This window comes from Myripristis murdjan, chromosome 24 (genome assembly GCF_902150065.1).
Source record: "Myripristis murdjan chromosome 24, fMyrMur1.1, whole genome shotgun sequence".
Lineage (NCBI taxonomy): Eukaryota > Metazoa > Chordata > Actinopteri > Holocentriformes > Holocentridae > Myripristis > Myripristis murdjan.
The window spans coordinates 18,645,877-18,661,379 of NC_044003.1; the positions used below are offsets into that span (position 1 = coordinate 18,645,877).

The 15,503-nt window shown below is 42.6% G+C and overlaps 1 protein-coding gene across 3 annotated transcripts in view; it reads left to right on the plus strand.

Moving 5' to 3' along the window:
- The window catches only part of tab2 (TGF-beta activated kinase 1 (MAP3K7) binding protein 2), a 45,589-nt gene that overhangs the window by 26,642 nt on the left and 3,444 nt on the right, over positions 1–15,503 (plus strand). Inside the window, exons 2-7 of one of the 3 annotated variants that reach the window (XM_030047655.1) lie at positions 5,803–5,993; positions 6,689–8,390; positions 10,349–10,378; positions 11,214–11,374; positions 12,697–12,790; positions 13,969–14,064. In XM_030047655.1, the coding sequence (XP_029903515.1) occupies positions 5,892–5,993; positions 6,689–8,390; positions 10,349–10,378; positions 11,214–11,374; positions 12,697–12,790; positions 13,969–14,064 (2,185 nt within the window). In that variant the 5' untranslated portion in view covers positions 5,803–5,891. The remainder of the gene's footprint in view (positions 1–5,802; positions 5,994–6,688; positions 8,391–10,348; positions 10,379–11,213; positions 11,375–12,696; positions 12,791–13,968; positions 14,065–15,503) is intronic. The other 2 variants (XM_030047656.1, XM_030047657.1) reach the window with 2 other exon arrangements.

Below are 15,503 nucleotides of genomic sequence, written 5' to 3' on the forward strand. Positions count from 1 at the left end.
GCAGAGGCCAGTTTTGGTCCTTGTTTGTGAGAGACCTCCCAGTTTCCCACAGTGCCTTGGGAGGGGTTGGTCGACCTGGGGAGCTGGTGCCCTTGCCTGCTTCCAATCAGCCACCAGCTGCAGGCTGTGGTGCTGAAGAATTTTTGATTTCCTGTCCCCCCCCCCCCCCCCCGTACACACACATGCACACACACACACACACACACACACACACACACACACAAACAGTCTCATACCCCTATTTTCAAAAGTGGGCTAAAAACTAAAAGCTGGGCAGACTGTCTCCCATACTGAAGCGTCGTGCAGAGCTGATCCCAGCTCTCTGTGCACCGTGAGGCCCCAGCCTTATGGCACAGTTGAGTGCAATTTGGGTTCTGCACATAAACTGTGGTTTGTTTCTGTTCTGTAGGCAATGCCTAGAACCAGAGAACTGCCTCAAACTGTATGGAGTCTGTGTGAAAAAATAATATGCATTAATGTGTTGTTTAACCATGCAACTGTTATATTGTCATGAGTGCAATTAATTGAAATTGTGCAAGAAAAGTAAAAAAAAATCCATGTGTGAGAATAATGTCAAGATTTTTTTCCCAGAGCACATAGCTTACCAAAAGTTTCAGTATGGTTTAAGACATAAACTTAAAGATGCAAGTTTCTATTAATGACATGATGGCAGTTTATCTTAGTTCACTTTAGTCAATTTTACATGACATTAATAAGGTGGGAATCAGTGCACCACAACTTCTGTGATGGCATTAAATGCTCTTCTGTTAAGATTACATTACTTCGTGAAGTTTCCACGTAAGCCTAAGCATTCCCACACTGATGGAGGCAAGGTAGAGCTTCAGAATCACAAAATGGGTTCGGAAAACAAAAATTGAATGGATCAGGTTCCATTCTTCAGAACAACGAGAGTATGCATGCCAGCAGCTGACAGGAAAAAGGAGAAAACAAAGTGTGGCAGACCCTCAGTTGGCCTGGTGTTAGCTTGGTTCTATCAGGGTTGCAATCTGAGGTATACCACGCTTCAAGATGTGCATCTGAATGCAGTCTGAGGTACAGTCCAACAAAATAAGACTCGATTATAAATATGTGATCTGCTTGAATCTTCTTGTTTCTTCTCAGTTGGATTCTTTGCGTTCCTCGGTGTAAAAGTCCCTTGGATATTTTGAATTGGCTCTTATTAACTCTGCTTTTGTGTAAATTCCTCACTCAGGCGCTGCATTTCTCTTTATTTTTGACTGTACCTGATGCACCGGACTGGATATTGGTCTTATGTTTGAACACTTTGAACAGTAGCTTATGTGTGTGCTCTGTAAAAAAAATTTTGTGAGTGCGCTTAAGTGCCTGTGTCTGTGTGGACTGCACACACACATAAGCATGTGTGCTGGTCCTTTGGAAGACTGGGGCGCCTGCCAGCAGACCTCAACAGTGTCCATTGCCAATTAGTTCCTTTATTTGTTTAAATTTTGCTGGAGCAAGAGACAGTAGTTAGAAATTCCATGTGATGCCGCTGGGCTGCTCCTTAAAACTGTAGAGGAAATTTCTGATTGAAGTTTAGATGGGATCCTTATTGTTTCCAGTGGGGTTTTTTTTTGTTTTGTTTTGTTTTGTTTTTTTTAAATATTCAAACTACAGCTTGCCTAGCAGACACACTCTTTGGGAGAATTTGGTTTAGCAATCAGCATGGGCCCAAAACACTCACGTTCAGAGCATCCAGTCCTCACAAGCTGAAGATGGAATGGCATGACATTTTGTTGTTTCTTTGTTCCCAGTAATGTGTAGCCTCTTTGTTTGTGGTAACTACATTTTATATTGATTATCGCACCAGCACAGTGTCAGATGTTAGGGTAATTGTTCTGCCTTGTGCTCCTGTTAATTATTTGTCCACATTTTATTTGGGCCTTAATTGATTTGGACATTTTTAGGTGCATTCACTCCGGCAGAGTGAATGAGTCCATTGACGGGCATGGCAGGCCTGCTACCTCCAGAAATTAGTGTGAGGCTGTGGGTCAATGCTTTGGCACGGCGAATAACAGCCTCAGCAATGGGAGCTTTGTCTCTATCTCTGCTGGCACCGCAGCTCTGCCTCGGGGCCCATTCCACCAGCGCCTCCAGGGATGGCTTGGCGTAATCTGCCCCCTGTGAGCCACCCCCACACATGAGCAGGCTGCAGGAGTGACTGAGGGGCGGATCTGTGCCAAAACCTTGGCCGTTCTCCTAGCCTTTAATTATATACAGTGAAGAGGTGTGGACCTTTTTGTTTTTGAAGCCGGGAAACAATCTAACCACTTTGTTGACCTGTAACTGGGTCACTTGCCAAGTAGTGAATTTCCTTTCCCACAGCAGTTGTACTGCCCAGCTTGAATGGTGGACTTTTGTTCCCTTGGCTCTGTACAAAGTGGTGTCTCCTCTCTGTCTGTAGATTACACAGGGAGATATTGGCCGATAACGTTTTAAGCACCAGAATTGGTGTGTGGTGTTTTGATATTTAAAAGGCTTTCCACAGACCTTATTAGCTTCATCTGCTGGAGGAATTGGAAAATGCTTCACTGGAGGCGGTAAGGTTTGCTCTAAACATGTAATCTGAGATATGGCAAACTGTTTTCCTCTGGTTTGCATTTAGAGGCTCTCCATGCTGCATTCACGCTCCTTTTTTGACACACACAAAATGAATTCCACAGTCTGGTGGCATGATTGCAAAACTTTCCATTTCCTTATATTGCAAAAGACAAAGGAAACCATTGACTGATGATTTTTAGAGCCTGGTCTAATACCTAAATGTCAGTTTTTATTGTTCAAATGTTTTCATAGTTGTGTATTTCTAGCAAAGCTTATTAGACAAAGCTTTAAAAAATGGGAACTTTCAGAAACATGAGAATTTAGCAGAATTTCATGACAGTGTTATTACTTTGTGAAAATAAATGTCATTTTAGACTGAGAGTGAGTGATATCAACCTTGGTCACACACCATGGCTCTTCCATCCCGCTTACCAAGGTTGAACTGCTCCTACACAGATGTACTTCAGGTCTTGTTTTGGAGGTTGGCTCCTCCCTGCAGCTGGCTCTCAACTATTGACAGTAGCCATGTAGCTCCTCCCCCTGTTATCAGCTGCAGACGGATGCTTTGTGAAACAGATTTACGACTCCTCAGTTATGACATTACACATGCTCATGGCTTCGATAAGGCAGCAGCACAGCTGCGTACACTAACTGCTACGTCTTTCCGTCAGCAGAGAAGAAGAGATCAATGTGTTCTGAAACATGCTCCTGACTTCCCCTTATCAGGGAATAATGCTTTGTGTTTAAATGTCAGTAAATCTGATTCTGGAGTATGTCAGGCTTCGAAATTTACTTTCTGATGCATTAGGGTTTCTGTCAAGAGACTTCTGACCAAAAAGAAACAGGATAGTCCTCTTACTTGATAGTCCTCTATTTGAATTGCATTGCGGTGAACAGCATAGGGCCTCACCTTAGGTTGTAAAAGCAGAACAGAACAGGGTGTGCTCGTTCTGTCACAATGTTTTGAATGGCATATTTGAGCCTTCCACAGGAAGAAGTTTTGAAAGAGTGCGGTTAGAAGAAAAGAGGGGGATAACGTACAAGATGGCTGTCATGCACTTGCACTGCAAGGTTCTCATGACTGTTCTGTTCCACAGTTTTTTGTCTGTGTCACTGGTCCCCAGAAGTAGTAGACTGTTTGTTAGAGAAGTGGGCTTGTTGCTGGAACATTACCAGATTGACTCCCTGGGCTGGCTGGGAAAATCTGTGTGGAAGACCCTCACATCCTCCAGTCAAGTTATACAGTGGACAGTAGTAGAATTTTGTGGTGGTTTTGGCCAGCTCTGCGGTAGGACTGTGTGTAGCTTATGCATATAAGAGGAAGTTAAATGTTTTTAGTCAACGAAGCATTACATTCAAATATCCAAAAGCCACTGCCACTTAATTTTCTTGCTAGACACTTTTGGCACACATGGAAAATTGTTGAACCTTATTGTGATTATTAAAAACATTGGGCCTCGTTCACAAACAGTGTGTATGCACAATTCTGTGTTTTACTTTCGATACAGCTTGTTATTGACAGAGGGTAATACCTCTCTTTGGATCAAAACAAAAAAGGTGCAGTAAGAAAGATTTGTTTAGATCAGTTCTGGACATCTACACACTGACCAGCTTTTTATTTTGTTGCGTATGTGCTGATGCGCTGGTGGTACACAACAGCATAGTTTTGAAAAAACTGTAGTGTAACATTTTTTTCCCCTTTTTTCCCTCTCAGCAACATGTTTCTGTAGCAGTATATATTTTAACACATTAATAGGAATCTCTGCATATGCAGACTGTATACAAGATTGATAAAACCTCTCCAAATACGTGCATCAGTAACATACATACTCAAAATTGGAAAATCTGCTTTCAGCATTAGGCAAGTTATTATAATCATTAATATTATTGTTTTTTGCTCCTTTTTTACCATCAGGGTCTGTGTATCTCTTCTTTTCAGTGTCTGAGCAGCTCTTTCCACTGCTACACCTCACCAAAAAAGCTTTGCTTACATATAAAAATGAAGGTGTGGTACCATGCTAATGACCAGTTGCGGGCTTTTGCCTGTCTTTCTTTTTAAATTATGTCGAGTAGCGACACTTCTACAGGTGATTTCTTTGTGTTCACATTTTAGGGAATGTGATTAATGTGATTATTTTCCTCAGTAATGATATATTATTTCGCCTAACTGCAACCCATCTGCTATTAATCAGACTGTTAATTGTTATGAACCGGTCCGTCCGATCTGCAGATTAGCTGCGGTGCCTGCTGGTATAACTGTTATCCATGTGTCAATATTAATTATGGTCTGTTGAATACTGTAAGCCAGGGAAGACTGAAGCAGGTATATGATAAACATATAGTTGATACATAGTTGATACAAAAAAATACAAATTTGCAAACTATAGACATAAATATCCCTCAGAACACATTCTGAGCTCATATATAGCTTACATATTGACCCACAATCTGTTTACAAGAGCTCATTTATTAAATTTCAGTGCAAGGCTGGTTCAGCTCAATCCATTGACATGAATCACTTTGTAAAAGGTTTCTCCTGGGTCCTCATGAGAAGTATGTGATAACCTTAAAAAAAGAGGGCTTGTCATTCAGGTCACCAGCTCCGCAGTGTGCATCAGCACAAACAAAATGTGTCATTAAATCCAGATAACTAGACATTTGTCTGATTTTCAGTCCTGCAAATCCATTAGAGCTGCCTTACCTCTGAGCTTAACCAACGATTATGTGCAGATTTGCTTCCTTTCTCGACTACTGTTGAGTTCTGTTCTGGCCTTAATAACTGAATGTTGACCTTAAGATCGGTTGGAAAGGCTTTGCTTCTTCAATAGTCATGGAGAGGTGGTTTCCTCCCTCTGCTACTCTTTTATTAGGAGCTTTGTGGGGAGGAGGGCTTCTGAAATGAATGCCCTCCATTCTCAACAAGGATCTCTGAAATTTTGTTTTGAAAGCTCCGGGGCATAATGAAATAGACAACCTCAAATGTCTGCTTTACAGTGTGGAGTTGCAATAGACCACCATATCCTCCCTCCTTGCCACTAGGACATGCATACTTTGTCAACTAACTTCTCACAAAACACAGACTTCTCTAGCTCCGGCTCATAAGAGTATGCAAAGTCTCTTCTCTGGGTATGGATTGCAAACAAAGTTTGGATTCACTATGTGTGTCTTCAGCTTTAATGTTTTTGTTTATATTAGGGAAACATGTTCAATTTTCATTCATTGCTGTCCTTTCTTTGAATCCAGAAAATGTTCAAGATGACAGCGGATTTCTGCCATCATTGATGCCTCAGTGTGCTGACCAGACCAAGTAGTCCTGACCTGGCAATATACGAATGGCACAGGGAAGCCACCAGATTGACATTCAGGTTTTGCATGACCTGCGCCAGAAGTTCCCTGAAGTCCCAGAGGGTGTTGTTTCACAGTGTGTTTTGCAAGTAAGCAGAATGGAAACCTTAATTCCTGGCAAAGATCAAAAGGGCTGCAAAGTGTCTTTGTAAAGCAAAACATTGGCACATTTCATTGATCAAATAAGCATGCCTGCACAATGTTCTTGTTACTGTAAAATGATCATGTGAAACAGAGGACATGATTTTTTTTTCATGTCTTCCATTGATGGTGATTTCATGATATTTTGGTGGTAATTTGACAGTAATTCAGCTGTGTTTTATCCATTTCATCCCTGTTTTGGTTCAGTGTCTCTCCTTCCATGTTCCTCTGTTTTGACTCCTCTAAAGCCTTGCTGGCTAGCATAGCATTTTTATGGTAATGCCATAAATGAAGCTGGCCTCTCCAGTCGCCCAAACCATAATGATATGTCAATAAAACTGTATTCATGCTGTTCATAGGATGTGAAGACATGCATTATTTACTACAAAGACAGATTTTATGACTGAGGGTGCTATATTTAAAAATGGCAGGTGGGGGAGGAGGGCTATAATACCATAAAAACTATAATAGCATCTTTGACTTCTTCTGTTTCACTATCCATCAACAAAAAAGCATGATACAGTCACCATCTTACCATGCAGTATTTGATGTGTAAATGATTTTTAAATATTTGCCTTGTATCTTGCACATCTTTTTCTTGCATACAGATTTTAATCCGTCTCTCTCTCTGCTTCTTCTTCAGAACAACAACAATTTAGACGCCTGCTGTAAATACTTGTCCCAGGTCAGTCCGGGCTACTTGTACAGTGAAGGAGGAAACCTCAGCTTCTCTGACGACCCCAGTTTTACCAGGCTCCGTAATCACATGACCCAGCTGAACCTGGGCCTTCAGTCTCAGAATGTGCATGTGGCCCCGGTGCGGGACGGCCTGAGGATGAACGGCAGCAGGACTTTGGCCCATAGTCTGAGCGACGGGCCCCTCCAGACAGGCCAGGCCCCCAACAGTGACTTCTTTCAGCAGGAGCCCCAGTCAGCTCCAGTGCAGGTGCCCGCCAGTCTCAATGTTTTTGGTGTGATGGAGCCCACAAGCAAACCGCAGCCTCCCCGGCACCTGGGACTGTATCCGCTGGGTGTCAAAGGATCGACCATGGGCGCCCAGCAGACACCGCGTTTCAACCCTATTACCGTAACGCTGGCCCCCAATATCCAGACAGGCCGCAACACCCCTACTTCTTTGCACATACATGGCGGGCCACAGTCGGGTCTGAGCAGTCCACAGGGTAACTCAATCTACATCAGACCCTATGTCAGCCAGCCCGGTACGACCCGGCAGAACCAGCAGCAGGGGGGCAGGGCCCAGTACAGCCCCACCTCCCAGCCCCAGCAGCAGATCTACCAGATCTCGCACCCCTCCTCCTTGCCTGGTTCCTGGTCAGGCCCCCAGCACGCCTCATCACATACCTCACAACACCAGGCCCAGGGCCACCAGACCTCCCACGTCTACATGCCAATCAGCTCACCTACAACCCCCCAAGCCCCCTCTATTCTCCAGGCTCCCGCTGGAAGCCAGGCCTCCTCCTCTGGTGTCTCCTCCTGCTCTTCTTCCTCCTCCTCATGCTCCTCTGTTATGCCCACCTCCCTGTCTACCTTCAGCCAGTACAACATCCAGAACATCTCCACCGGCCCACGAAAGAACCAGATAGAGATCAAACTTGAATCTCCTCAGAGGAGCAACTCCACAACCACAACAGCCGTGCTGCGAACAAGCAGCGGGCCCCGCTCCTCCTCCTCCACCTCCTCCTCCTGTCCCTCCTCCTCATCCTCTACTGGGGTGGCTACTGGCCCCACCACCCCTCTCTCCATCGGAGGCCCGGGTCTGAGCCGCAGCCAGCCCACTGTTTACATCTCTGCCAGCCCGCCCACTGCTGCTACCACTCCCTCTGAGGAGGCTGTCATGGCCTCAGCCGGCTCCCGCTCCCAGCCCAAGTTTTACATTTCTGCTAACGCCTCCAGTGATGACAGTGGGGGGAGAAACCCTCCCACGGTCTACATCTCAGCCAATCCTCCCTTGCAGGGGCCTTCAGGGGCCAGGAACATGGGTGGCCAGGTGAGCATGGGTCCTGCCTACATCCACCACCATCCACCTAAGTCCCGTGCCTCAGTGGGAGGGGGAGGCACGGCCTCTTCGCCTCGGGTGGTGGTTACTCAGCCCAACACCAAGTACACTTTTAAAATAACCGTGTCCCCCAACAAGCCTCCGGCTGTGTCCCCTGGAGTTGTGTCCCCCACTTTTGAGCCCACCAACCTCCTCAGTCTCCCCGCGGACCACCACTTTGTGGAGCCAGACCCACTTCATCTTTCAGACCCACTGTCAGCACACAGGGAGAGGCCGAGCGAGCCTCGCAGACTCAGCATGGGCTCAGACGATGCAGCGTACACACAAGGTAAGCACTGCTAAATATCAGTTACTTTAATCATAACGATAAACATTTTTTCCAGGAAACAAATCACAAATGCACAAGTAATTTGACTTGTTTAAGTGTGCAGAGACACTCTGCCATGGAAAAGCGCTGCTCATATTAACTGACACACACAGTACAAGGAGGGACAGGATCTTAAAATACAAGACAGGAGAGATACTGTTAGGTATGCATTTAGAGAGGAGACCTAAACATAGATGAGCTGCAATATACAAATAGCGTTTCAATCCAGAAATGCCATGCATGCCTTTTTAGAAAATAAGGTTTTTAATTCTAAAATTTTTATGAATGAAACCATTAAAACAGACAAGAATTTGTATCTTACAAAACAAAAAATGCCAAAAATTATTTTGTTCGATGACAGTTCCACAAAATTGTTTAGAGTGTGGATTCCCTGTCAAATAGGCATCCAATGTCTGGTGCATGCTGTTTGTTCCACAATTTATTAGATGTTTAGCAGAAATCAAGTGGCTAAAGAGCATGTTTCCTGTACAGCACAATGGCTTAAGAGGCTCCAAGACCTTTTTTTTATTGAGACATTGTATCAATAAATAAAAGTATACATTTTTTTTGTCTACCAGCAGTAATCCTAAATGGTTTTTCCACTTCATACTGCCAAGAAAGTAATTTTAAGTTTTATAAAGTATGCTTTGTGATTTTAAAAGGGGATGTCTTCATATTGCCTTTAATGCATTTCTTTGGCCAAACTGTGTATAGTTGCTGTCACTAATCTTAGTTATTGTTGAAACACTGCAATGTCAGTACTATGCTGTGAGATGGATAAAAGCAAAGGTGACTCGTTCAGGGAGGGACGGTGTGATGACGACTGCATGAGTCCTCCCCATTAACTGCTGTGTTTGCACCGATGGCTCCTGAGACTGGCATATTCTGTAGTGTGAGTCAAATGTGTTGGAGTGCAGTGGTGTTTCCTTTTTTGGGCTTTTTACTGTATTACATGTGAGTCACTGGCTGTGGCCCTCACACTGCAGTAACTACCACCATGAGGGGCTTCTTACTGGGACTGCTGCTGCTGACCCTCAACAGTTCGATTTCAGACAAGTTTAGTAAGCGCATTTAGCCTTATTGGTCACAGAAGGTATTATGAGGTCTGCTGCTTCTGAGCAACAGACCACAGTTTCACATCCAGTTACCAGGAAGTTGTTTGTTTCTAATGAAAACAACCTGGGACACTTAATCCAAAAGGCCATATTTTTTTGGCAAAAGTTTGAAGTACTTCATCTTATTTTTGAGATTATTTTTTAAATTACAGCATTTTATGTTTAAAAGACTTATGTCTTTGGCTCTGTAAGTAGTCATGTAATGAACAGGGTCATGTATAGAGCTGGTTGTATCGGTCTAATCAAAATAAATAAGCAAAATAAGAATTGAGTATTACATTACTGATTAAAAATAATGCATTAATCTTTGCTCTGCTGGGATGCAGGTGCCTATATGTCATTGTGTTGATCAGTCAGCAGTTAGGTCCATCAGTTTGGTCAATTAGCCAACATGAATGTTGTCACCAAATGGCATGGCAGAGGACAAAACCTGGAAATTTTGATGACCCTATGACCTTTCCTGTACCTCGACCTGTGTTCCAAATAACTCGTCTGTGTCATTACACCTCTCAGCTGTTGTAAAATCATTGTAAAGCATGGCCTCTCAGGACTTAACTTGCTTAATTACATTGCTATGGCAGACCTACCAAATGTATTGACAACATGTCTCAATTTAAAAACAAACGAGCAAGGTAACATAATGTTTATAAATTATACATGGTGATTATGGTAAAATACAGGGCTAGGGTAAGTACATCTATTGGTTAACTAGAATGGATATTTTATTTTGGTGCCATTTGCAAAATTTTTAATTTGTTGCATTTCTTTCTGTATTTAGTCTTTCTTTGTTGCATGATCCTGCAGGCAAGGCTAGAAGGGAGAGATTGTGGTTAGGTGGGTGAGTTTACATTTTAAGCATTTCGCTCATGCTCTCACAAAGCATGACATACAGTGGGTGAGCAGTCTGGGTTGTCTTGCTCAAGGACACTTCAACAGGACACAGTGGCTGCTGTGGAGAGCAAACATGTGATCTTTTTGTTATGGGACAGACCCTCTAACCACTAGGCTGCCAAGCCTCATGTGGCATGTGTTTCAGTGTGTAAGGGTGGTGTTTTTGTTGATTATCGAGTATCTGCGTAGGAGGTGTTACAACCTGTCAACAGATGCAGGAATCACATTAAATTACGGGAAACAGATACTGCAGAGACTTGAGCAGATCATCCGTATGGCTACGTGCTGTCCCTAACCTCAGCAGAATTTGCCTCGAGCAGTCTGTTCCCAGAATCAATGTGAGCTCCTCTGTGTTACTGCACCAGGTGATGAGATGAAGACACATAAACAACAGTGAGGAATCTGCACCAGCCTGATATAGTTCCCCATTCTTTCTCTACACACGGTTGCCTTTATTCACAGGGGATTGCACTCAAAACTGGTTCAACTGCTGCCTGCTTCCCTGTGCTTCACTCTTTTTGTTTGTCTGTGTTTATTTGCTGATTTATTTTTGTAGGAATTGTTGGCAGACTGTTTTTGTTCCCTTTTTTGATCATGTGTTTTAGTTTCAGTGAAGTTTGTAGCACTACAGCTGTTTGAATTCTTGTCCCACTCCAGATCTTTGGATTTAATGACGATCACATAGAGAGGAAATAATGGCTGACAGCAATGTGTGTTTGTATGTGTCTGTGTGTATGTGTGTGTGTGCGCTTCTGTGTCTTTTTTTTCCCCCCTCCAGCCTTATTGGTCCATCAGAAGGCCCGCATGGAGAGGCTGTGGCATGAGCTGGAGCTGAAGAAGAAGAAGCTGGAGAAGCTAAAAGAGGAAGTCAATGAGATGGAGAATGACCTGACCAGGAGGCGGCTAGAGAGATCCAACTCTGCCTCTCAAATTCCTTCGGTGAGCTTCCTTCTCACAGCACATCCTCACTGATGATGTCATCAGTATGAATTTCTGGCAGGGTTTGAATAGGAAATAATATTGGTGTGAAAATATGAACTGATTGTCCAGTTAAAATAGAATTCTCTCTTATTTTTATTTGACTTGACTGACCTATTTCCTATATAGATCTGGGCAGACTTGGGTGGACAAATGGAAAATGAATAGGATTTCCTGGCTTGAAAATATTGTGAATTGTACGAACGAAATTCGGACACATATGGAAATAGGTTTTATGTTGTTGCTGCACAATAATTAAAAAATAGTGATATTTATTGTGAACAATAATCATCTATTATATGATACTGCCATGTTAATCATATTGCTTAGTAACTATCAGTGTACATAATTGTGGACACCAGCCAAAACCTAGGAAAACGAGAGGCATTTGAAATGGAAAATGTCTGGCGTACATCTTCCACTGGCAGAACATTAACATTTTTAGCAGGCAAACATCAGGGTGAGTTTATCAACAGTTAACCTTTAGCTCTGGGTGCGACTAAGAGTCCTGAGTGAAGTTACCAATAACTGCAAACAGGCAAAGTTACTTTTCAAAAAGCACAGCATTCATCAGACAAAACAATATTATCTGGGTCACTCAGCCATAGTTTCTTCTCGCTCATGGTACATCAGTGCTCCTTGACTATGAATCTGCATTGATTATAGGGTCTGTTTATGATTTGGTGATAAACGTTACATATTTTCATACTCACCACACTCCCCTGACAAGACTGCACAATTTCTGTCAAATACAATTTGCAATTTATTTTGGAGCTGTGCAGCAGATTTTCAGCTAATTCCAGAGAAGCAACTTCAACTGTGAAGGGGCAATTTGAAGAGAGATTGGAAAAGAAGAAAATACACACACCTTTTTAATTTTCTTTCCACACCACTTCATGTTTTTGTTAAGTTTTCAGCTGCAAGTTTGTTGAAACCTACCAGGCTCAGATGAAGTGGCATTCTCAGCTTTTTGTTGAATCAGCTGGTTTTGCCAGCTATTAGAGTTTGAGTCAACATAGGCTGAAAAGCGGCAGCGGAAGGTTAATTGGCTAGTGTTGCTGAGCTAAGTAGATCCTTGGTTCAGTGTTATTTACTGAGGCGAGCCAGCTCTGTGGGTCAGCTCTCCTCATGACATGGCCAGCCTCCTTGGCTCAGATCTGCTCCACCGACTTGGAAGCAGGTTGTCCAGCCTCGCGGCAGCGGCAGAGGTCTCACTGTGTCTGCTCTGTTTGCAACAGACAGTCAACTGATGGCTAATTTGATCCTGTTTCATTCTCTGTCAGATTGAGGAAATGCAGCAGTTGAGATGCAAAAACAGGAAACTGCAGATTGACATTGACTGCCTAACCAAAGAAATTGATCTCCTTCAAACCAAAGGTAGGAGCTGAAGCTTATTGCTCTATGCAGTTGAACTGTGTGTGTGTGTTGTTAGATATGAATGCTGCACAGTGTTGTGAAGGTTTCTGTATTCACATAGAATGTTTCCCGCGCAGTTTTTGAAGTCCTAATCTCATTTATGTGCACACCTACACTTTATAATGGATAAAATCACAGCTCGAGAATGAGCTGGTAAAATGTGATCCATGGCCTCCAGTTGCAGCAGGTCGGCCAGGCCCAGTCACATCCCCTCGGCACGCGCAGTCAAGGTGCTGCCATTGTAATGTTAACTACCAGTTGTTTCCTGAATTGCATCCTGTTGCTGGTTGGTAACAAGGGATTTATTGGCCCCCTGGCAGCACTCCACTACTGACAGAGATCTAGCCTCCAGCTTGAGCAGTTTACACAGGTGAAGGAAGGAAAGAGGTGACTCGAAATGCCTAGTAACTCTCAGGAAAGCCATGACCCTCTTTATACCTGGCATTTAAATCCCAAAACAGATTGAGAGGCTAGATTATTGCCAAACAGGATGCTAAGCCACATTTGGAATAACTATGTTAATACACTGAGGTGTGTACTCCTTTTTATTATTTATGTATTTAGTGTTTATGCAGTGAGAAAGTACTGAGGGTGTTGGAGTAGAGCCAGTGGCCTCATCTAAGCAGAAATGTCTATATATCCATTTTATAAAGATGTGTTGACCATCAAGTTTGTTAAACTGTTATCATTTTGCCACCTAAGAGTATTTAAGAAGCACCACCATTTGTTGTTAATTTTGTAATATCACGGTATTTAAAAGAGTACTCACAGTTCGTGTTAGCTGCCTGTCCTACTTATTTGTATCTACAATTTCACCTCTGTGAACTTTGATAGATTGTCTAAAATGAGATGGAAATCTTTATGAAGCAATTTGAAAACACTGTTGGCAAAGTGCTATGTACGTTGTTATTTCAAGTGAAGACTATTGACTGCTTTTCCACAGTCCTGCACATTTTTGCATCATTTTGAGTGCATGTATTTATTGACAATATATTTACAAGAGTAATTGATAAAGACTTGCAGCAAAAACTTAGTGTAGCATACTGTAGCAGTATAGCACTGTAGTAATGTTAGAAATTAATTTGTAAATGCACTATTGAACTGAAAACAAATTTTGCTCTTTTTCTATCTGTTTATAGGACCACACTTTAATCCCAGTGCAATCCATAACTTTTACGACAACATTGGATTCCTAGGTCCTGTCCCACCCAAACCCAAAGGTACTTTATCTGTTGGTAAGTTTAGAAAAGGTTGCATGGTCATCACTGGGCATCCTTGGTTCTAGTATCCACCACCCCACCCGCCCACCCCTCCATTTCCCTTCTCGTTACACTCTTGTGAGATTTACTCACTTGCAGTCTCATTTGCTCTTGCTATTTCCCTACAATTTATGCTTGTGCTCATGTTTCCACACTGTGCTCTCTGTGTCTAAGCATTTGAAAACACACCTAACCTCCACTGTTCCATTCACATTTCTCATCTGCTGCCTCACATTTTATAACTAGGGTTCAACCTATATGGGTTTTCGAGGGCCGATATCAATATTATTTATAGAATGAACTCACTGATAGCCAATTTTATGCTGATATTCAGTATTGTTAATTTTTTTTCATGCAACACAGCAGCCCTCCCAACAAACAAACAAATAAATGTATAAATAAATAAATGAATGAAAATATACCAGAAAGATAACAGACTGCTTTGATTTAGCTGTGATCTGAAGAAACTTCTGTAAAACTGAAGATGGACAACAGTGACTAGCTGATAGCCACACCAATAGGAGCCCAGAATGTCAGTCTGATCCTGCTTATAACTACTGTTTCCTTCACTTCTTCACTTTTCTTCTTTGTCCCATGCACTGTAATCTTTCTCCATCCATCCTTCCATCACTCCCTCGCTCCCTCCCTGGCTCCATCGGGCCCAGGGTCAGATAAGAGAGGATGTAGATATAATGTGACCTCTGAGCTCATGATGGAGCCCTCCTCTGGTCCTTCCCCTGCTGTCCCATCCGGTGTGTAACTCTGTCCTTTCTTATCCTTCATCCCTCATGTGTCCATCAGCCATGCACCTTTTCTGAAAAAATGTCACAAGAAATGAATCTCAGATGAGTTGTTTGCTGACTTGTGTTTTTCAGGTCTGAGTCAAGGCTCTCTGTGTCACCGCTCAGTACTTTATAAGATGCATAACTCCATGAGTTAGTGGAGTTTCCGGGGCATTAGCTGTACCGGAAATCCATAATAACCACTGGTATTCAGGCTTATTTCTCTGACTCATCAGTATTTGAAGAACCCTTAAAGCATGGAGATTTTCCACCAGTGAGCCTAAGTGACTAAATTTAAGTGATAAGGAATAGAAATACACATAACCATGTTGTGGTGTAATCATGATCACACCTTTTTGAGTTATCTCCACATTCAAATGGAAGCGACAAGAAAGCATCATAAGTCAAAACATGCTAAGTCTCCTTGTATGTTTTTGTTTCACTTTATCACACATTTTATTTTTTGGTGCATGTGTATTGATGAGAATTTAGACACCAAAATCTTCCATGTTTCCCCATCAGTTTGTTTGCTCTGAGAAAATGAGACCTTATAACGGTAAGCAAAATGATATGCAGACAAGATGAGCAGTTTTGTTTTGTAATTCGGCAATATATACAGAAACTACAGCATAT